The 24,244-nt window shown below is 49.9% G+C and overlaps 1 protein-coding gene across 1 annotated transcript in view; it reads right to left on the bottom strand.

The window, feature by feature from the left end:
- LOC142249964 (flavin-containing monooxygenase 5-like) overlaps nt 1-23,899 on the bottom strand; it is a 255,743-nt gene extending 231,844 nt beyond the window's left edge. Inside the window, exon 1 of the mRNA XM_075322000.1 lies at nt 23,652-23,899. Coding sequence (XP_075178115.1) covers nt 23,652-23,783 — 132 coding nt within the window. The 5' untranslated portion in view covers nt 23,784-23,899. The remainder of the gene's footprint in view (nt 1-23,651) is intronic.
- Nucleotides 23,900-24,244: the final 345 nt, after the last annotated feature.

Below are 24,244 nucleotides of genomic sequence, written 5' to 3'. Positions count from 1 at the left end.
TCCTCTTTTCACTCGTGGGCGAGGAGCGCTGCTCGAGCCCCGGGTCCGGCCCACTCGAGCCACCGAGGAGAAGGCACCGGATCCGAACGCAATCTTTCCGAACAGCCCCCGCGACAGGGAACAAGCCCCCGCCCCCGACACTTCCAATGTGGAGACTGCTTGAGGACTCTTGGTAACATCATGAGATCAGTCATGTGACAGTATGAGATTGGTCATGTGACAGTGATGTCACCACAGGTTTTCCACTTTGTAGGACTTCAGCAACTTTAATGACATCGAGATCATGTGACTGGTCATGTAACCATCGGACGGGTTTAAAGAGGAGATAGAATAGTAGTAAGAGTGTGTGTGTCTCTAGGATGTATGGGCTCCTGATGGTACAGATTAATCCCTTCACGATTCACGACATCTGCCATACTTCTACTGCGTAAGTTGGAAACGCAGAGGTGTATCTAGGCTTTCCAGCACCCGGGGCAAGAATTCAGTTTGGCGCCCCCCCCCCAAGCAATTTGGGTGGTCGTCATGTGACCAGTCACTCATACGTGATTTAGTCACATGAGGACGAGCTCCTCTTAATAATTCTCTCAATGTTCAATGACAAACGTATGAAGAAAAGCCAGTTGTCACATGCAAGTATGAAAATCACATATGAGTGGAGAGGCCATGTGGTGACCAGCGAGCAGAGCTGACTTGTGACAGTGGGTATATTACGCGCTGTTAGAACTGAGGATACTACACTACTTAATTTTGTAATTAAAGGGATTGTCCAGATTACAGATGAAAATCTGCAGTGAATCTATTCGTGACTTCAGGCTTCTGAATTCTTACAACACATGCTCTGCACACTTTTAGGATTCTCTGGTGCCAGTGACAAGAATGGACGATCATATGAGCACAAGTATGAGATTTGTATACTTTTGGCCACCTTCTGGTTTGATTTGTCCAGCCTCAGTCAATTAATTTTCATTGAGCATGTCTGTTCAGCGCGTGACTACATCTATGTAAATCGCATACTTGCAGCTTCATAACATCCCACTCTCACCGCCGGCACCAGAGAATCCTGACAGCGTGCAGTGTACACACTGTAAGAATTCAGAAGTCTGCAGTCGCATAGAGTGACACAAGGAGTGACTGCAGACTCATCACAAACTTGGACAACCCCTTTAATGCTCATAACAACATAAATAAAAACATAGTAACCCTTAACTTATCAGACGGCACAAGGCTTTATTAAAGAGATTTGTCAAATTGTCCACTACTTTAAGGGGTACTTTGCACACTACGACATCGCAAGCCGATGCTGCGATGCCGAGCGCGATAGTCCCCGCCCCCGTCGCAGCTGCGATATCTTGTGATAGCTGCCGTAGCGAATATTATCGCTACGGCAGCTTCACATGCACTTACCTGCCCTGCGACATCGCTCTGGCCAGCGACTTCCTAAGGGGGCGGGTCGTGTGGCGTCACAGCGACGTCACACGGCAGGCGCCCAATAGAAGCAGAGGGGTGTAGATGAGCGGGACGTAAACATCCCGCCCACCTCTTTCCTTCCGCATTGCAGACGGGACGCAGGTAGATGTTCCTCGCTCCTGCGACTTCATACACAGCGTTGTGTGCTGCCGCAGGAACGAGGAACAACATCGTACCGTAGCTGCAGCCAAACTAATGAAATTGACCGACACTACACAGATCATACGATACCGACGTCGGAAGTACGTCACTTTCGATTTGACCCCACCGACATCGCACCTGCGATGTCGTAGTGTGCAAAGGGCCCCTAACACTGAAGGCCTTTCCTTAAGATAGAGCACCAATGTCTGACTGATCAGGATCCGGCACCTGGCACCCCCGCAAATCGCCTGTTCTAGGTGCCGTGCCGGTGGTGGCAGGTGCCCGGAAGGGCTCAGTTCTGGATCTGCTCCATCTTCTGATAGTGGCAGCAGTCTCCTATTAAAATCAATGAGGTGGATGTGGAGTACCCGGCCGCGGACACCATCAGAAGACGGAGCAGATCCAGAAATAAGCATTTCCGGCCCATCACGATGCCCCTAAAATAGCAGAATGATTATAATACTTCTATTTAAAAATATCTGCCCTACTCTGTGCCCCAGAATAAATAATGACCCCTCACAGTATTCTTTTCACAAAATATGACCCACACTGTCCCTCTTATGGTACATGCCCTCCACACTCCCTCTCCTTTCCACACTACTCTTCACACTGTCCTCTCACTGTATCACCCTATACTGCCCAGTCTTTATACTGTGCCCTCTCATACCACCCCCTCCTCGCTGTGGCCTCACACTGTCCTCCAATTCTGCCCCGTCTCCATACCACGTCCCTCCACTACCCAGTCTCTATTCTGTGCCCCCTCACATTTTTCTCATCCCTTACTGTCTTCCTCACTATATCCTGCATGTCCATATAGTTTTCCGCCTCACTCCCCATCCTGCCCACTTGCTCCTCATACCATGTCACTCTTTATTCTGTGTCCTCAAAATTTCTTTCCCATTTTCTCCCCATACCATGTTTGTATACATCACCTCTCCCTCTCCCCATACATCACCCCTCATCATTTCTCTCCCCATACATCACCCCTCATCATTTCTCTCCCCATACATCACCCCTCATTATTTCTCTCCCCATAAATCACCCCTCATCATTTCTCTCCCCATACTGTGCCAAAGATGCTTCCCCCTCCCCAACCTCTCTTCCCACCATACTGTGTCAAAAGATCATTCCCCCTCACTCCTACTGTGTCTATAGATACTGCTCCCTTCCCATCCTCTCTTCTCCATACTGTCTTTAGATACTGCCCCCTCCCCAACCTCTATCCCCTCATAATGTGTCTACCGATAGTTCCCTCTCAACACCCTCTGTTCCCCCATTCCGTGTGCATAGATACCTCCCTCCTCACCCCATAATGTTCCTCCGTCCATGTCTTCAGCTCCACAGTGGAGCACTTAACAGCGCTCTCTGCCGCCTCTGCGCTGCGGCCCTGACTTCCGGGTCAGCAGTCTGATCAGCTGACCTGATCACATGACAGCCGTCACTCTGACCCGGAAGTCAGCGCCGGCGTCACGGCTCCAATTGTCCTTGCGTCGGACAGATACAAAGACAATTGAGCAGTGGGAGCCGCGCGCTGCAGCTTCTATGAGTGCAGCTGTCAGTGTGACAGCTGCGCTCAGAGAATGGCGGCTCCCACTGCAGAGCAGCAACCGTAGCCCCCGGGCAGACTTTCACAGCGCAGCATCAGGCAGCCCGACAGCGCCCCCCTCACAGTTGTGCCCGGGGCAAATGCCCCGCCAGCCCCCCCTAGATACGCCCCTGAAACGGATGTATGCATCTGGCACACGGGGTGAGCTTGTCCTATACACTGCAGGAAATGACTGTGTATTACAACCAGGACCTGCCTCTAACAATCATTCACCTGTTATTATTAATCTGTTGAATTCCACTTTCAAACTCTGCTACAGAATTAAACAAATGGCGATATGGAAGTGGGGGGATCGAATTTAATTTGCCCATCAGTGTGCCAGTGATGTGATGTGATCGCAGGTCATCGATGGATTGCTATTACAGCAGGGGGCCCCATTAAAAATAAAGATAATGCAAAATTGAAAAAGACATGTGGTATTGCCACATGCAGAAAAATCTGATCAATGAAAATATAATTAACCTTATGGTTAAAACTGTAAACAAAAAAAAAATTTAAGAACGCCAAAATTAGGTTTTTTTTGGTCACGCAATATCACAAAAAATGATGTAACAACTTAACAAGCAATTAAAACGTCATATTTAACCCAACATGGTATCATTAAAAAGTTGTCTCACCCCCCAAAAAGAAGCCATCTCGCAGCTCCATCAACCAAAAACTAAAAACGTTACTTGAAAAAACAGACAACCCCCTCCTAATTATTTTTTTTTCGCACGTCTGTTTTGTTCTTTTTCACCACTTAAATAATGATAAAGCTGGATATTGCCCATAATAATTCCCCATTTTGCAGTACACTATGTGGTAAAATAAATGGAATAATTCAAAAGTACAACTTGTCATACAAATACATGCCCGGATATGTCTGTGGACAGAAAAATAAAAGAAAAAGTATAGCTCTCAGAAGAAGGGGAGAAAAAAAAAACACGCAAAAATTGAAATTGGCCCAACGTGAAGGGGTTAATGAGGACACAAGAATGTATAGTCTCTTGTTAGGCATATATTTGTCTTTAGGTATGTATTCTTTGTATGCATATGTCTGAATGAATGTGCTCTGTGTACACACATGTGTGTGTGAGCACACGGCCGGACTGGCCATCTGGCAGTTCTGGCAAATGCCAGAAGGGTCGGTCTGGGCATGGACTGCCTTGTCTGCTATGCTGTAAATAAAATTGGCGTCTTCATGTTTAGAGATATTGTGATGCTCAGAAGGGAGAGGGCATTTGGGACCACAGAATTTCCTGGATAGCTTTTTTGGGGGGGCAGGTGGCATAGCGCTTTTCCAGAGCCTTTGTACTATTAGTAATGTGGAAGCACCTAATATTTCCATTAACAGACCTGATAGGGTAATTTAATGCTATTTGTTGGCAATTTGGTTACAGAACATATTTGGATAAGTTCACATTTATTCTGTGCTCTATGCTGAGCACTTACACTAAGGCGGGCTTTGCACGTTGCGACATCGCAAGCCGATACTGCAATGTCACACGCGATAGTCCCCGCCACCGTAGCAGGTACAATGTCTCGTGAAAGCTGGCGTAGCGAAAGTTATCGCTACGCCAGCTTCACATGCACTCACCTGCCCTGCGACCGTCGCTCTGGCCGGCGACCCGCCTCCTTGTTAAGGGGGCGGATCGTGCGGCGTCACTGCGACGTCACACGGCAGGCGGCCAATCGGAGTGAAGGGGCGGAGATGAGTGGGATGTAAACATCCTGCCCACCTCCTTCCTTCCGCATATTCTACGGAAGCCGCGGTGACGCCGGTAGGAGATGTTCCTCGCTCCTGCGGCTTCACACACAGCGATGTGTGCTGCTGCAGGAGCGAGGAACAACATCGGACCGTCGCGTCAGCGTAATTATGGATTACGCCGACGCTGCACCGATGATATGATTACGACGCTTTTGCGCTCGTTAATCGTATCATCTAGGCTTTGCACACTACGATGTCGCATGCGATGCCGGATGTGCGTCACTTTCAATTTGACCCCACCGACATCGCACCTGCGATGTCGTAGTGTGCAAAGCCCGCCTAAGTTTTCCATCTACATCTCTGAAATAAGTGATTCAGGTGAAACCCATAACGAATCAATTCAATAATGAGGCAGCAGAGATTCTCCAAACTCTGTTCAGCTGTGTGCATCTTTCAAAAGGTGCACAAAATTGTTGACCTCACTTTTGTGCGTGCCTAAAAAGACTAGGAAAATATGGATACGGCCATAAGGGAGTTTAAGTGAGCCACCTCTGCCTTACTACAGTGAATTTTCCAGTGGCAATGGTCAGATTCACATTTCTCAGAGATTTATATGTAATCTCTGCTGTAAGCACTCAGCGTAGAGAGCAGGATAAATATGAGCAGCGCAATGGTGTGATCTTTGGGAGACAGAATTAACAAATGAACAGCAGTTGAAGAATTGGTGTTACTAGTTTTTTACGCCGTTCACCCTGCGTTATAAGTGAATAGGTGGCACGATTACAGTGATACCAAATTTGTATCGTTTTATTTTAGGTTTGATGACTATCACAGTAAAAACGCTTTTTTACAAAATAAAAGGTTTTTGGCATCATCAAATTTTAAAGGCTATACATAACTTTATTTTTTTGTTGCCAACAATCATATGAGGGCTTGTTTTTTGCAACATGAATTGGAGTTTTTCTTGGTATCATTTTGGGCCATGATAATTTTTGAACACTTTCTCTTCCGCTTTTTGTAGGGCAGAATCGAGAAGAAACAGAAATTCAGGAATTGTTTACGCTATTCACTGTGTCATAAAAGTGATAAGACCATTTTATTCTTCTGGTCAGTACGATTACAGCAATACCACATTTTTTATTACTTTTTTTGTGTTTTGCCGCCTTTACATCATAAAAATAATTTATTAAAAATAGTTTTGGCATTCCTATATAAATATACTCATTTATTAGCTGTAAGAGCCGGGGCTCAGCTGTCAGGAAATCCAAAGTCCCGGCAGCGATCGCATGGGCACAGCTTCTGTGCCCACACAATCGTCGGGACATACTGGGTACATCTAAGGTTAGGAAGTCCTCGGCAAACAGGATGCACCCAGTACATTCAAGGTTGTGACATTTTTAATGGTTTGAACTCAGCTTATGTAAATGCAACCTAAATGTTTGAGTGCGATGGTGCAATGCTAGCTTACAGGGCCCCACTTTGTCTTAGGCCTCCTTCACACGTCCGTGAAAATACACGCATGTGTGTTATGTCCGTTTTTCGGGTCCGTGTCCCGTTTTTGTGTCCGTTTTTATGGTCCGTGTGGCATCTGTGTGAACTGCGAATGCTAGCCGTGTGTGCGTGTGAAACTTAACTGACGTGTGTGTGTATTGTCCGTGTGAAATGTCCATGTGTGATGCACAATTACGTTGATACATGTCGGCTGACAGCAGACAGAGTCGCGCGCTGAGAATGAACTCAGGTGAACTTCACCCGACTTCATTGTCATACCGCAGTTCTGTCTGTGTCGCGTACTGATTAGCGGTCACCCGTGCAGGACTCACCGGTGACCACTAATCCCCTGAGTGACTGCAGTGAGCAGTGCGATTAGCGCTGCCGTCACTCAGGCTACCCGCTGCCAGCTGGATCCTCCACCCGTGACTGCAACTCACCTGTGACTTCATCGCTGTCACTCGGGTGGCTTGCTGTCACAGTTGGAGGATCCAGCGGTGGCCGCGAGTAACCTCAGTGACAGCACAGCAGATCGCGCGGCTGTCTTCAGTTGCTGCATGGAGCTGTCAGGAGCGGCGGTGTCTTCTGCAGCTCCTGTCACCTCTATGTAGCAGAGCTGGAAGCGATGTTGGAGCTCCGTGGATTATGCAGGACATGGAGGGCTTTTCGGGCTGAATAAAGTGGTGAATGAGGGTATGTGTTAGTGTTTTTTATTGCAAATAAAGGATTTCTTCGTGGGTGTGTGTGTGTGTGTGTATTTATTTACTGTAATTTACAGATTAATCATGGAAGGTATCTTGGGGAGACGCCTGACATGATTAATCTAGGATTTAGTGGCAGCTATGGGTTGCTGCCATTAACTCCTTATTACCCAGATTGTCAACGCACCAGGGCAAAACGGGAAGAGCCGGGTACAGTCCCAGAACTGTCGCAGCAAATGGATGCGGCAATTCTGGGCGGCTGCTGGCTGATATTGTTAGACTGGGGAGCTCCCCATAACGTGGGGCTCCCCATCCTGAGAATACCAGCCTGCAGCCGTATGGCTTTATCTGGCTGGTATTAAAATTGGGGGGACCGCACGCTGGTTTTTTTAATTATTTATTTATTTATTTCTCTGCTCCATAGTGACACGCCCACCGGCGGCTGTGATTGGTTGCAGTTAGACAGCTGTCACTCAGCGTGTGGGCGTGTCTCACTGCAACCAATCATATTTGCTGGTGGGTGGGGAAAGCAGGGAATACGAGATTGTTTAATGAGCGGCCGGCTTTTTCAAAATAGTAAAAGCAGCCGGAGCTTTTATAACAGCAGTGCAGCGCCGCGCCGGAGATCGGGGAACGGTAAGTATGAGAGAGGGGGGAGGGACTGACCGACAGGCAGCGAGAGGAACAGATAAGACAGAGAGACCAACCGACAGACATAGATAGAGACCGACCGACCGACGGACTGAGGGAGAGAACGACACAAAAAAAAAAATCCGACATCACATTAAAAAAACACAAAACGTACATGGAGCATACAGAGATGCGACCGTGTCACTTAGCGTGCGCACTGACCCATTGACTTTCATTGGGTCTGTGTGTGCGTGTCACGTGTAGAGATGAGCGAACCGGTCCCGGTTCGGCTCGAGGTCGGTTCGCCGAACGGAGGTCCCGTTCGAGTTCGGCTCGTTGAACGTTCGACGAACCGAACTCGAACTGCATAGGAAACAATGGCAGGCAATCACAAACACAGAAAAACACCTAGAAAACACCCTCAAAGGTGTCCAAAAGGTGACAAACAACTCACAACACATGGGAAAGTGACAAGGACATATACTCATGCGAAAACAAAAGAGCTGGACAAGGAAAAAGAGGAGGACACACAGATATATGAGTATATGCAAGGAAACATCGATTCCATTATTGTGCAACTTGAGCCCTGCTCATTTTAGGCTTCCAATCTGGATAAATTGCCTGAGCTCGCCACGTACGCCTTGGGGATCTTGTCGTGTCCTGCAGCCAGCGTTCTCTCGGAACCTGTCTTCAGTGCTGCTGGGGGTCTGCTGGCAGATAAGCACACGTGTCTGTCCACTGACAATGTGGACATGGCTCTCAGAGGACTTTTCTTCCCCTGGGTCAGCCAGGGGACGGGAAAGGCACGCGTAATTTTGTGAGTGCTTCATGCAAAGCATCTTTTTCTTTTTCAAAAGGGGGCTCAACCGATGCCAGTCAAGTGGGGTGTGTGTGGCCCAATTAGTGGCAACGAGGGAGACTGTGGTTGGAGTCCCCTCGCTGTGTTTCTAAAAGAACCAAGATGAACAAGTCATGGCTCTCAGAGGACTTTTCTTCCCCTGGGTCAGCCAGGGGACGGGAAAGGCACGCGTATTTTTGAGAGTGCTTCATGCAAAGCATCTTTTTCATCTTGAAAATTGGGTCAACTGATGCCAGTCAAGTGGGGTGTGTGTGGCCCATTTAGTGGCAACGAGGGAGACTGTGGTTGGAGTCCCCTCGCTGTGTTTCTAAAAGAATCAAAATGAACAAATCATGGCTCTCAGAGGACTTTTCTTCCCCTGGGTCAGCCAGGGGACGGGAAAGGCACGCGTATTTTTGAGAGTGCTTCATGCAAAGCATCTTTTTCATCTTGAAAATTGGGTCAACTGATGCCAGTCAAGTGGGGTGTGTGTGGCCCAGTTAGTGGAAACGAGGGAGACTGTGGTTGGAGTCCCCTCGCTGTGTTTCTAAAAGAACCAAGATGAACAAGTCATGGCTCTCAGAGGACTTTTCTTCCCCTGGGTCAGCCAGGGGACGGGAAAGGCACGCGTATTTTTGAGAGTGCTTCATGCAAAGCATCTTTTTCATCTTGAAAATTGGGTCAACTGATGCCAGTCAAGTGGGGTGTGTGTGGCCCAGTTAGTGGAAACGAGGGAGACTGTGGTTGGAGTCCCCTCGCTGTGTTTCTAAAAGAACCAAGATGAACAAGTCATGGCTCTCAGAGGACTTTTCTTCCCCTGGGTCAGCCAGGGGACGGGAAAGGCACGCGTATTTTTGAGAGTGCTTCATGCAAAGCATCTTTTTCTTTTTCAAAAGGGGGCTCAACCGATGCCAGTCAAGTGGGGTGTGTGTGTCCCAATTAGTGGCAACGAGGGAGACTGTGGTTGGAGTCCCCTCGCTGTGTTTCTAAAAGAACCAAGATGAACAAGTCATGGCTCTCAGAGGACTTTTCTTCCCCTGGGTCAGCCAGGGGACGGGAAAGGCACGCGTATTTTTGAGAGTGCTTCATGCAAAGCATATTTTTCATCTTGAAAATTGGGTCAACTGATGCCAGTCAAGTGGGGTGTGTGTGGCCCATTTAGTGGCAACGAGGGAGACTGTGATTGGAGTCCCCTCGCTGTGTTTCTAAAAGAACCAAAATGAACAAATCATGGCTCTCAGAGGACTTTTCTTCCCCTGGGTCAGCCAGGGGACGGGAAAGGCACGCATATTTTTGAGAGTGCTTCATGCAAAGCATCTTTTTCATCTTGAAAATTGGGTCAACTGATGCCAGTCAAGTGGGGTGTGTGTGGCCCAGTTAGTGGAAACGAGGGAGACTGTGGTTGGAGTCCCCTCGCTGTGTTTCTAAAAGAACCAAGATGAACAAGTCATGGCTCTCAGAGGACTTTTCTTCCCCTGGGTCAGCCAGGGGACGGGAAAGGCACGCGTATTTTTGAGAGTGCTTCATGCAAAGCATCTTTTTCATCTTGAAAATTGGGTCAACTGATGCCAGTCAAGTGGGGTGTGTGTGGCCCAGTTAGTGGAAACGAGGGAGACTGTGGTTGGAGTCCCCTCGCTGTGTTTCTAAAAGAACCAAGATGAACAAGTCATGGCTCTCAGAGGACTTTTCTTCCCACTGGGTCAGCCAGGGGACGGGAAAGGCACGCGTATTTTTGAGAGTGCTTCATGCAAAGCAAATTTTTCATCTTGAAAATTGGGTCAACTGATGCCAGTCAAGTGGGGTGTGTGTGGCCCATTTAGTGGCAACGAGGGAGACTGTGGTTGGAGTCCCCTCGCTGTGTTTCTAAAAGAACCAAGATGAACAAGTCATGGCTCTCAGAGGACTTTTCTTCCCCTGGGTCAGCCAGGGGACGGGAAAGGCACGCGCATTTTTGAGAGTGCTTCATGCAAAGCATCTTTTTCTTTTTCAAAAGGGGGCTCAACCGATCCCAGGCAAGTGGGGTGTGTGTGGCCCAGTTAGTGGAAACGAGGGAGACTGTGGTTGGAGTCCCCTCGCTGTGTTTTACATGCTTTTAGAAGGGCATGACATGGCTTGGAGGTTGACTTTCAGCATCTGCAAACTGTTGGCTACCAAAATGCTGCCTTTCCAACACCTGTGGTTATAGACAATGAGGAACATACTGATGAAGATGATACGCAGATACCCGATTGGGATGACAACTTAAATATTCGGTCAGGGCAAGAAGAGGCTCGGTCTGAGGGGGAGGAGAGTGCAAACACAACAATTGATGATGAAATTCTAGATCCCACCAACTGTCAACCCACAGTCAGACACTCGAGGAGGTCAACAGAGGCGGTGGAGGAGGATGCAACCGACGACGAAGTTACCTTGCGCCTTCCTGGACACAGTCGGAGCACTGGTAGCACGTCTACAACTGCATCCTCAGCCACCACTCTGCCTCTGAGCATTATTCGGGGTGGATCAACAGGTCGCATGGCCTCTAAGCCTTGCCTAGCCTGGTCCTTTTTTGACATAGAAAAAGATCGCCCAAATTATGTGATCTGTAAAATTTGTCATGGTTCTCTTAGTAGAGGTCAAAACCTCAGCAGTTTGACAACTTCTTCCATGAATCGTCACATGAATAAATATCATATGGCCTGGTGGGAACCTCACCGGGCTGCAATGCGGCCTAGCGGAGCGAACCATCCACCGCTTGCTCCTTCCAGTGCATACGCGCGCTCGTCATCGTCTAGGACTGTGGGGACAGCTGTCACACCTGTTTTTCCACCCACAACTTCCACCACTGTAACCGCAACAGGCAGTTTGCTTGGTAGGTCGTCAGTTGGTTTGGAAGGGGAAACAAGTGAGTGTGTACAGCTCTCTCAAACATCGATAGCACCAACGTTGGATGAAGGCAACATCATGTCTCCGCCTGCACTTTCCTCACAAACCTGCATTTTTCCAGGGACACCCTACTCAACACCGTCTACACACAGCAGCCAGATCTCTGTCCCTCAGATGTGGTCAAATAAAAGGCCACTTCCTGCGACCCATGACAAAGCTAAGAGGTTGACTCTATCCCTCTGTAAGCTGTTGGCTACCGAAATGCTGCCTTTCCGCCTAGTGGACACACAGGATTTTAGAGACCTTATGTCTGTCGCTGTGCCCCAGTACCAGATGCCCAATCACCACTGCTTCTCCAAGAAAAGCATGCCCGCGCTACAACAGCATGTCGCACACAACATCACCACTTCCTTGAGAAACTCTGTGTGCGACAGGGTGCATTTCAACACAGATACTTGGACCAGTAAGCATAGACAGGGTCATTACATGTCACTGACTGGGCACTGGCAAACTATGGTGAGAGATGGAGAAGGGTCTGCTGTACAAGTCTTGCCGTCCCCACGAGTTGTTTCAATCCTTCTTCTGTATGTAGAAGTTAATACACTGCTTCTGACTCTTCAACCTCGTGTGGGTCCTCCACCTTGGCGCAAACCCTGTGTGGTCAGGCCCACATGGCCTTCTGCAGAGAGCACGGTGTAACGCCTTCCTTGATCCACACACTCAGATGGGCTGTTAATGATAGGCTAGAGGGAAGCCACTCACCAAGCAGGACCCCTAGAACCCTGAAACCCTTTAACCCCTATACAGGGATTAGGAATTGCACAGGGCCCAAGGTGATTAATACCTGTGGAAGGCTGCAGTTCCAGAGAATAGTAGTCAGGCAGGGTCAAAACATTAATTGAGGAACAGGAACAGAATGGGACGGCCAGGACTTAATCAGAAAACAAGCAGAGGTGAAATGCGGATCGGCCAACAAGGTACATAAACAGCAAGCAGGAAAAGTAGTCAGGTAACAAGCACACAAAATCATAAAACTGAACTGGGGGTAAAAGTAACCAGAGGTCATAGCTATGTCTGGCAGTGGTCTGCAGACAGGATGGGCATAAAAAAGGGTGTGGTGTCTTCCCATTGGTTGTAGCTGAATGATGGTATTTCATCTGTGAGATACCCACCAGCTACATTCAGCCAGAGATTCTGCATCTGTCAAGGTAATGCAGCCCAGTGGGTGAGCATAACCTGCGTCCACCTGCGCCGCTGGCATCGACTCCTCTCCCATCATCAGCACTATTCATGAAAGGAACACGTTGTCACCTGGCGACCGGAGTACAAATTGACGGAGCGGACTCCGTTGGTGACTTAATAGCCGTGTGCGGCAATGATGCAAACCTGGCTGCGGGCCATCGTCAGGGCAATGTGACACACGTGCCTTGTATGGCTCACGTGTTGAACCTAATTCTCCAGCAATTTTTAAAACACCATCACGGCCTACATGGCCTTGTGCAGCGTGCACGCTCGCTATGTGCTCACTTCCATCGTGCGCACACAGCAGCTCAACAACTTTCGTCGCTACAGAAGTCTTTAGGTCTGGTGGTTAAACGCCTGAAATGCGATGTGCCCACACGCAGGAATTTGAATCTGCACATGTTGCAGCGTTTGTGGCAGCACCGCAGAACCCTGCTGCAATACGTTATGACATATAGCCTGGGATAACTTGATCCAGAGGTTGGGCAGATCACGCTGCTGGAGTGGTGTCAGATCAAGGACCTATGCACCCTGCTACACAGTTTAGAAATGTCGACGAAGATGTTTAGCACTGGCAATGTCATTCTTAGCGTGACAATTCTGGTCATCTACATGATGGAGCACACTGTAATTATTATTCGGAGTCAGGTGTTGGGACAAGAGGAAGGGGAGGAAGTACAGGAGGAGTCATATGCGGAAGGGATAACAAGATCTACGATGTCCAGATGGTCAGCGGCACCTATGCGGCAGTCATGGTGAGGGAGAGGGATTAACAAGGGCGCATAGTATCAGCAAAAAGTGTTGAGGAAGGTGCAGGAGCCCATGAAGAAATGGAGGAGGAACTGGCGATGGGCATGGAAGACTCAGCAGATGAGTGAGAGCTTGCTCACATTTCGGTTGTGCGAGGTTGTGGGGAGAGGGCAGAGGAAGGAGGCACGATTCTCACCTCTCTGCCACCAACACACCAAGGACTTGGTCCTCCTGGATGCACAAGACACATGAGCGGCTTCTTGCTGCACTACCTACAACATGACCCTCGGATTGTACGAATTCAAAGTAATCCAGAATACTGGGTTGCCACACTGTTACATCCCCGGTACAAGACAAAATTTGACAAAATAATTCCTGCCATAGAAATGGACGCACGTATACAGGAGTATCTGCAGAATGTGGTACGCAATCTTAGATCTACTTTTCCACTAAACACCAGTGCTGCACAGAGTGAATCTCAACGCTTTGTCATGGATAGGAGGAAATGGTCTTTTACTTGTCCACATCTGAGGGACCGAGGGCTGGCTACTGTGCTGAGATGGCGTTGATTACGGTGTCCCTGCACAGTTGCACTTTTGGTCATATACCAAAATGAGTTGAAAAAGGACAGATGCTGGTGGAAAGGGGAACAGGTGTGTTGGAAAGGGGAAAAAAGTTTTGGTCCGTGGATTTGGTGGTTAAGCAACAGTAACATTTGCTGAAGAAACACCATCTGTTACAGTGGGACTGGCAGATTTGGATAAAGTGGTATATACTATGTTACCGCTATATAACGAAAATTAATAAGAAAAGAAAGAGAAAGGTATATATCCCCATCAGCAGTCAGTGTCCAACGTGCTCCCAGTTGGAAAAGGAGAGGTTGGCAACTGGAAGGTTTGGTGGAGGATACAGAGCTGTGTGGCTATGAAACTAATAGTAGCCTGAACCGAGTTAGACGCCATTCGGATCTGGAGACTGTGAGCCCTGTTAGCGTCACAGGGTCCACATGCCCACCCAGCCCAGGAACTCCCTGTTAACAACACAGGGGCCATTGAGTACGCTGACCGTGTGCGTAGGGGCACACCTGTGGACAGCAGGCGCATCAGCAGCAGCAGGCCTGTTAATGCCACTGGGCTGCACAAGCAGGACTGGTAGGACAGGAGCTGGTCTTAACCGTTCTGCGTTACCAACTGTGGTGGTGGCCTGCATCGACACCCTATCCTTGCCTACCTCTGGCCTAAAGCCACAATGGGTTCAACACATGGAGGTGTGCTCTTTCGGAGCATAATAGAAGACTGCGCACCTCCTTGTTGGCTCCAGCCCCTTTTATAACCTGGGTCCGCCCCAAACCAGGGTGAACCACAATGCACCTCCTGGAGACAAAAGTAGAGTGACACGTCATGAGTGGCATAACTAGCGTCCTATTTGGAACCGCAACTTCAATGATGACCTCATGGCTGCCATGACCCAAACACCTCACCAGTCATCGTCTGACCATCAATAATGCGGTGACAAGTCATAGGGGTGGCCCTCTGCAAGCCATTTGGGAGGACACCTGATGCCCTGTGGTCTATATGTGCCCCCCCATATCAGGGGCAGGGCCAAAGAGTTTATTACCGGACCTAGTCTCTGATGCAGTATGTGCCTGAGCATGCTCAGTAGCATGAAATACAGTCTCTGAAAAAAGACTATCAGCTTTAGCATGGTGTCTAGGCACAAAACAGGACTTAGACCCGGCACGGAATGCAAGCACCTGTGCAAAGAGGGTTTTCACACTTAGTGTGGGAGCATGCGCTGTATCCCGAAATGAAGACTTAGCGTCAGGAATAGCACAGTCAGGCTGAGCATACTCACTAGGCGAAACCCTGTAATTAGGCTGCAGCTGGGGTAAATCGGCACACGCATGCGCACTAGCTGCCTCTCCACACTTAGACGTGGAGGGGAAATTGCTCTTGGAGATGCTGTCTATGAACAGAAGGAAAAGCTAAAGGAAGCCTGACTTTCTATCCCTCCGAATTATCAAATGCAGCAATGAATTCCATGAGTTTGCTATAACATTAGCGTAGCAAAATGTGCATGAGGGTGTCATGTAGAGGTGCTAGAAATAGCTTGGCACCAGTGGGGCACTAATGGAATACAACAGCCAGTTCTATGATGCCACTAAATGGCAGTATTTTTTGCTATCATTATAGCTTATTAAAAACAGAGCAGGAGGGTGTCATGCAGAGGTGCTAGAAATAGCTTGGCACCAGTGGGGCACTAATGGAATACAACAGCCAGTTCTATGATGCCACTAAATGGCAGTATTTTTTGCTATCATTATAGCTTATTAAAAACAGAGCAGGAGGGTGTCATGCAGAGGTGCTAGAAATAGCTTGGCACCAGTGGGGCACTAATGGAATACAACAGCCAGTTCTATGATGCCACTAAATGGCAGTATTTTTTGCTATCATTATAGCTTATTAAAAACAGAGCAGGAGGGTGTCATGCAGAGGTGCTGCACATAGATTTGCACTAGTGTGACTAGACAAAAGTCCAATAGCCACGTTTAGGATGCCACTAGGTACACTGACTGTTTGCTAGCATAATGGCTTAGTTAAAAAGAGTTTGAGTGTGCAATGCAGGCAGACGTGCTGCAAATATCTTTACAATAGTGTGAATAGACAAAAGTACAATAGCCACGTTTAGGATGCCACTAGGTACACTGACTGTTTGCTAGCATAATGGCTTAGTTAAAAAGAGTTTTAGTGTGCAATGCAGGCAGACGTGCTGCAAATATCTTTACAATAGTGTGAATAGACAAAAGTACAATAGCCACGTTTAGGATGCCACTAGGTACACTGACTGTTTGCTAGTATAATGGCTTAGTTAAAAAGAGTTGGAGTGTGCAATGCAGGCAGACGTGCTGCAAATATCTTTACAATAGTGTGAATAGACAAAAGTACAATAGCCACGTTTAGGATGCCACTAGGTACACTGACTGTTTGCTAGCATAATGGCTTAGTTAAAAAGAGTTGGAGTGTGCAATGCAGGCAGACGTGCTGCAAATATCTTTACAATAGTGTGAATAGACAAAAGTACAATAGCCACGTTTAGGATGCCACTAGGTACACTGACTGTTTGCTAGCATAATGGCTTAGTTAAAAGGAGTTGGAGTGTGGAATGCAGGCAGACGTGCTGCAAATATCTTTACAATAGTGTGAATAGACAAAAGTACAATAGCCACGTTTAGGATGCCACTAGGTACACTGACTGTTTGCTAGTATAATGCCTTAGTTAAAAAGAGTTGGCGTGTGCAATGCAGGCAGACGTGATGCAAATATCTTTGCAATAGTGTGACTAGACAAAAGTACAATAGCCACGTTTAGGATGCCACTAGGTACACTGACTGTTTGCTAGTATAATGGCTTAGTTAAAAAGAGTTGGAGTGTGCAATGCTGTCACGCTCCCCGGGTCCTCTGCTACGCTCCCCGGCTCACCTGCCACGCTCCCCGCTCTCCAGCCTCCATTGCCCGCGCTTCCCAGGCCTTCTGGTCCCCGCTCCCGGCGCCCGTCGGCTTCCCAGCCCCAGCCCGGCTCTGCTGCTTCCTCCTCTCAGCTTCTTGCCCTGGCTTCTGGCACCCGGGCCGCGCGCATGCGCATTAGGGCGCGCGCGGTCACTGACCCTTTCTTAAAGGGCCAGTGTCCACTGACAGGAAATGAAGCACACAGGTACAGGGTATAAAGGGGTTTAATGTCCAAGGGGGCGGGGCCTGTTCTTCGTGTTTCCCAAGCTAGGAGTCAGGTCTCCTTGTGTTCCTGTGAGATACTTACCTCTCTCTCTTCTAGAGCCGATCCTGCATTGCCATCCGGTCCTGCCGAATCCCGAACCCCGAACGCTGCCTATCTGCCATCCTGACAGTCCGTACCATCTCTGTTCCCTGCGGTGACCCGTTATCTCGCTCCAACGGTTCCGGACCCCGCCTGACATCATCCCGGCTTCCGAACCTGAGCTCCGTCACCCGGACTACCATCAGTGACCCCGTGGTCCCAGGGACTTCTCCATTGTGCTCTTGTGCGCGGACTGTCCTGCTACCTATAGTGCTCCGGCTACCGGACCCCTTTCCCTCATCGGGGAGTTCGGCCCAGTGGATCCACCTCCCTGGTCTGCCCATCCACCTGGCCCTAACAGTAAGAACAGGCCATGGATCCCGCCGAAGCACTAGCGGCCTTGCATGAGGAACTCCAATGCCAGCGTGAAGTCCAGACCCGCATGCTGAACTTTATGACTTATGTGGACGCCCGCTTGAACACGCTACAAGCATCGGTCACATCTTCAGCGCCTCGGGCCTCCACTAGTCAATCCACGGCCCCAACTCCCGTGGCAGCCTCCTCGGATGCTTCCAGACTTCGTTTGGCCTCACCACCCCAGTACGCCGGAGATCCCAAGACCTGCAGGGGGTTTATAAACCAATGCTCCCTCCATTTCACGCAGCTGCCGCATTTATTTGCCTCCGACCAAGCCAAGGTCGCCTTCATAATGTCTCACCTAGAGGGCGAGGCACTGGCGTGGATGAACCCCTTGTGGGAGAAGGAGGACCCTATGACCAAGAACCTCCAGGAGTTCCTGCAGGCCTTTCGTGGCACCTTTGACGAGCCCGGACGCGCTTCCGCGTCTGCCTCATCTCTTCTCCGGTTACGTCAGGGAACTCTGACGGTGGGTCAATACGCCATCCGTTTCCGCACCTTGGCTTCAGAACTCAGGTGGAATAACGAGGCTCTAACCGCCGCCTTCTGGGAAGGACTGTCGGGCCGAATCAAAGATGAGCTGGCTGGTCGTGACGTACCGTCCACCCTGGACGCCCTGATTACCCTAGCGACTCGAGTGGACATTCGCTTTCAGGAGCGGTCCAAGGAGGTGTCCCGTGAGAGACGTCCGGTACGGCATTCCTCTCCTCCGCAGAAGCCCGCCGTACTCCAGTCAACGGCATCTGGTGTCTCCATCCATGAGCCCATGCAGATCGACCGTGTGCGACAGTCTGAACAACGTCGAGCAGAGCGGCTCGCCAAGGGTCTCTGCTTCTACTGCGGAGAGGGCACACACCTGCTACGCTCCTGTCCAGAGAGGCCGGGAAACTCCAAAGCCTAGGGTTGGTAGGAGAGGCCACCCTAGGTGCTGGGACTCTCTCAGACCCGGTTACATGGACTGTGCAAGTGACAACGGGAGAGACGCGGTTCACGGCTGAGGCGTACCTCGATTCTGGGGCAGCAGGCAATTTCATCCAGCAGGCCACGGTGGACAAGTACCAGGTGCCTGTTACTCCACTCGCCAAACCCCTCGTGTTAGCCTCTGTGGATGGGAGACCCCTCTCTGACACCATCTCCTGGATCACCAGGCCGGTCGAACTGCGTATCAGTGCTCTGCACACCGAGAACATCGCTCTCTACGTCCTCCCACACATGTCACATCAAATCCTGCTGGGCCTTCCTTGGTTACGGACACACGAACCTTCAGTCAGCTGGGGCACTGGTGAAATCACCCGATGGGGCTCTTCTTGCCATGAGAACTGTCTGAAGACCATACAACCCATCCGGCGACCTCCGGTTCCAGAGTCCCTACCGGGACTGCCCTCAGCCTATTGGTCCTTCGCGGACGTCTTTGATAAGAAGGAGTCAGTGGTGCTTCCGCCACATCGTCCTTATGATTGTGCCATTGACCTGCTCCCGGGAACTACATCACCTCGAGGACGGATATATCCACTGTCTCCAGCCGAAACAAGGGCCATGTCTACTTACATCACAGAAAGCCTGGCAAGGGGATTCATTCGGAGATCCTCCTCTCCTGCTGGAGCAGGCTTCTTCTTCGTCAAGAAGAAAGAGGGCGACTTACGCCCATGCATAGACTACCGGGGATTGAACCAAATCACCGTAAAAAACAAGTACCCCCTGCCGCTCATCCCCAAATTGTTTGATCGGCTCAGAGGAGCTCGTGTGTTCACCAAATTGGATCTTCGGGGTGCCTACAACCTGGTCCGTATCCGCTCGGGGGACGAATGGAAGACCGTGTTCAACACTCGCGATGGGCACTATGAATACTGCGTGATGCCCTTCGGCCTGTGTAACGCACCCGCAGTCTTCCAAGAATTAGTGAACGACGTGTTCCGGGACCTTCTCTACGTCTGTGTGGTGGTATATCTGGATGACATCCTTGTCTTCTCTCCGGACCTCCAGACCCACCGAGAGAACGTGCAACTGGTTCTACAAAGACTGAGAGAGAATCGTCTGTACGCCAAGTACGAGAAGTGTGTCTTCGAACAGTCTTCTCTCCCCTTCCTGGGTTACCTCATCACCGATACCGGACTGCAGATGGATCCAAAGAAGGTCTCTTCCATTCTCAACTGGCCTCCTCCTTCTGGACTGAAGGCAATCCAACACTTTCTGGGATTCGCCAACTATTACCGCCAGTTCATCCCTCACTTCTCTGCTCTGACTGCTCCTCTCTCCGCCTTGACCAAGAAGGGGGCTAATCCAAAGGACTGGTCACCTGCGGCCGACGCCGCGTTTGGCTCTCTAAAGCGGGCCTTTGCCTCCTCTCCTGTACTCCACCGTCCGGAGTTAAACCGCCAGTTCACCTTGGAGGTGGATGCCTCCTCTTCGGGAGCCGGAGCAGTGCTCATGCAGAAGTCCTCCTCCGGGAAGATGGTGACTTGCGTTTTTTTCTCCAAGAGCTTCTCAGCGCCTGAACGCAATTACACCATCGGTGACCGAGAGCTATTGGCAGTCAAACTGGCTCTGGAGGAATGGCGCTATCTTCTGGAAGGAGCAGTGTACCCCGTTATTATTTACACGGACCACAAGAACCTGGAATACCTGCGGTCTGCTCAGCGACTGAACCCACGGCAAGCCAGGTGGTCCTTGTTCTTTGCCCGGTTCGATTTCCAGCTCCATTTCCGACCCGCGAACAAGAATGTATGCGCTGATGCCTTGTCTAGGTCTTTCATGCCCATGGAGCAGGAGGAGGAGACATCCCAACCCATCATCTGTCCAAGTAAGATTATTCCGGTGGCTCCTGTCACCCTGGCCCAGATACCGCCCGGGAAGACCTATGTCTCTGAGACTGACAGGCAAAAAGTGTTACACTGGGGCCATGCCTCAAAAACAGCCGGTCATGCTGGTCAGAAGAGAACTTGGAGTGCGATTGTACTTCATTACTGGTGGCCATCCCTTCGCACGGACGTCGCCTCTTTTGTCTCTGCCTGCTCCTCTTGTGCCAGGAACAAGACGCCCAAACACCTGCCATATGGCCGTCTTTTGCCTCTGCCTATACCCTCAGTTCCCTGGCAACACATTGCGATGGACTTTATTACGGACTTGCCATTGTCCTCCGGACACACAGTCATATGGGTCGTGGTGGATCGGTTCTCTAAAATGGCCCATTTCGTCCCTATGGCTGGACTGCCCTCTGCCCAGGAACTCGCGGACGCCTATATACATCACATCTTCCGCTTGCATGGCTTTCCATCACACATTGTGTCCGACAGAGGAACTCAGTTCACCTCCCGCTTCTGGAGGGCTCTCTGTAAACATCTGGGAGTGACTCTGGACTTTTCTTCTGCCTACCATCCTCAGTCTAACGGCCAAGTGGAACGGGTCAATCAGATATTGACCTCTTTCTTACGTCACTACGTCAACGCCCATCATGACGATTGGTCCACGCTTCTTCCTTGGGCTGAATTCTCCCATAATCACCACGTCAGTGAGTCCTCCTCCAGTTCTCCCTTCCATGTCGTCTACGGACTTCAGCCTTCTGTCCCATTGCCTGTATCCTCTTCCTCGGATATCCCTGCTGCTGATGCTGCAGTCCGTGACTTCACAACCATTTGGGACTCAGTTAAGGTGTCCCTTGCACGTGCATCCCTGCGGATGAAGAGACACGCAGACAAGAGACGTCTGGATCCTCCGTGTTTCTCCCCTGGAGATCTCGTCTGGCTTGCTTCCAAGTACGTCCGATTGAAGTTACCATCCTACAAGCTGGGACCTCGCTACATCGGACCGTTTAAAGTCCTCAGCAAGATCAATGAGGTCTCCTACAAACTGCAGCTCCCGGCCATGATGAGGATACCCAACTCCTTCCACGTCTCTCTGCTCAAGCCGGTTGTCCTTGGTCCCTTCTCCGCTGCTGCCAGTCCGGCTCCTCCTCCTATTGCTGATGACGACATCTATGCGGTAAGGGATATCGTGGCCATGAAGACCGTACGGGGTCGACAGTTCTTTCTGGTGGACTGGGCAGGGTATGGTCCTGAGGATAGGTCCTGGGAGCCCAGGGAGAATGTGGGCACTCCTCTGATCCGTGCCTTCCTGTCCCGGTTGCGGGGAGGGGGGCGTGGGGGGGGGGTACTGTCACGCTCCCCGGGTCCTCTGCTCCGCTCCCCGGCTCACCTGCCACGCTCCCCGCTCTCCAGCCTCCATTGCCCGCGCTTCCCAGGCCTTCTGGTCCCCGCTCCCGGCGCCCGTCGGCTTCCCAGCCCCAGCCCGGCTCTGCTGCTTCCTCCTCTCAGCTTCCTGCCCTGGCTTCTGGCACCCGGGCCGCGCGCATGCGCATTAGGGCGCGCGTGCGGTCACTGACCCTTTCTTAAAGGGCCAGTGTCCACTGACAGGAAATGAAGCACACAGGTACAGGGTATAAAGGGGTTTAATGTCCAAGGGGGCGGGGCCTGTTCTTCGTGTTTCCCAAGCTAGGAGTCAGGTCTCCTTGTGTTCCTGTGAGATACTTACCTCTCTCTCTTCTAGAGCCGATCCTGCATTGCCATCCGGTCCTGCCGAATCCCGAACCCCGAACGCTGCCTATCTGCCATCCTGACAGTCCGTACCATCTCTGTTCCCTGCGGTGACCCGTCATCTCGCTCCAACGGTTCCGGACCCCGCCTGACATCATCCCGGCTTCCGAACCTGAGCTCCGTCACCCGGACTACCATCAGTGACCCCGTGGTCCCAGGGACTTTTCCATTGTGCTCTTGTGCGCGGACTGTCCTGCTACCTATAGTGCTCCGGCTACCGGACCCCTTTCCCTCATCGGGGAGTTCGGCCCAGTGGATCCACCTCCCGGGTCTGCCCATCCACCTGGCCCTAACAAATGCAGGCAGACGTGCTGCAAATATCTTTGCACTACTGTGACTACACAAAAGTCCAATAGCCACGTTTAGGATGCCACTAGGTACACTGACTGTTTGCTAGCATAATGGCTTAGTTAAAAAGAGTTGGAGTGTGCAGAGAACAGGAGGGTACAGTGCCAGGATTGTGGGGCTCTGGGTAGAGGAATGGAAGCCTGCCTTTCTATTCCCTCCTAATGGGGAAATGCAGCGACGAAATCCCTGACCTTGGCTACACAGACGCTGTCTCTGTTTTCAGGACCTGTCACCTATGGCTCTGACCCTACCGGTTTCAGCCCTTAAAAGGACTGATAGAAAGTGCTATCCCTATGCTGTCTAACGCTGTGTATGGAGCGCATACAGCTGTATCGGCGATAGGACTCAGGAGGACGGAGCTGCGACAGTGATGTCTGACACCAAAGACGCAGAAGAGATAATGGCGTCCTGGAGGAAAATGTCCGGTTTTATAATGCAGGGGCATGTGACATGGACATCCTATCACACATGCCGTTGCTTCTCTGGCTAAAAGTCCACTTAGCTGTGTGTGTGTCTGGGATTGGCTGACATGCTGGCCCGCCCCACTACACGCGCGCGCTTAGGGAAGGAAGACAAGGAAAAAAAAAAAAAATGGCGATCGCCATTATAGAAACAGCAGTGATCTGAAGGCGCTGTTCACGCACACTATACACTGAAATGTCATAATAGTGTGATTCACAGAGTGACTTACCCTATTACAGCGGAAACCAAGCTAGGAATTAGCTGTTTTTTTGATGCTAGAACCGTTCTCGAACGTTTCTAGAACTATCGAGCTTTTGGAAAAAGCTCGAGTTCTAGTTCGATCTAGAACAGGCCCCAAAATCACTCGAGCCTAGAACTGGAGAACCTCGAACCACGAACCGCGCTCAACTCTAGTTACGTGATGAAAACGGACATGCTTCCGTGCAAAACGGAGACACAAACGTAGCACCTTGCTAATGCTACAAACCCTGTATCTGCAGGTTAATAGCATTAATTGACGCAACTGGTTCTTTTAAAGGCTTTCTATAGCATGGAGAAATTGCAACATAACGGCACTGTGTAAACGTGGATTTCATTTTTCCCTTACCTTGAACCTCCATAAGCCTCCAATATCTTCAGAGAATTCAAAGCAGACAGGCTCCAAGTTTTCATCTAGACAGCATTTTATTGCTGTCAATCCACTAGAACCTGCCCCAATGATACAAATTTTCTTCACCATGACTTCAGAAGTTACTAGTTACTAAAAAGGAAAAACCGTTAGGATTAGTTCTGAGAAAATAAGAAAATGTAAATGACTGTTCCTCACTGCACTACACGGGACTGCTCACTACTTGTTTTCCCTCAGTTTGAGTTATACATGTATTAACAAGAGACTGTAGGATAGAATCCAAAGCTACAGAGATACTGCCCAAATGGAATGATGCCATGATTGTGCAATTTGAAAGCAGTTGTTTGACTTAAAGGAGAAATAATAGTTTTTATGTTTCTCATTTTATTTGAATATAAACATTTAAATGTTTCCATCCTATGTAGATATTTGTGATGATTTTCATTTTTTAAGGCTTTGGATGTAATGTGTGCATGGCAAGAATGAGTTGACAATATTATTGATGGTTGTGTTTATTTACAAAGGTTAAGGACTGGAATACACCACTAAAGTAACATAACCTCTGAAGCATG

This window comes from Anomaloglossus baeobatrachus, chromosome 8 (assembly GCF_048569485.1).
Source record: "Anomaloglossus baeobatrachus isolate aAnoBae1 chromosome 8, aAnoBae1.hap1, whole genome shotgun sequence".
Taxonomy (NCBI): Eukaryota; Metazoa; Chordata; class Amphibia; order Anura; family Aromobatidae; genus Anomaloglossus; species Anomaloglossus baeobatrachus.
Note: the sequence above shows the minus strand (reverse complement) of the source record. Positions and strands in the feature narration are given on the sequence as shown.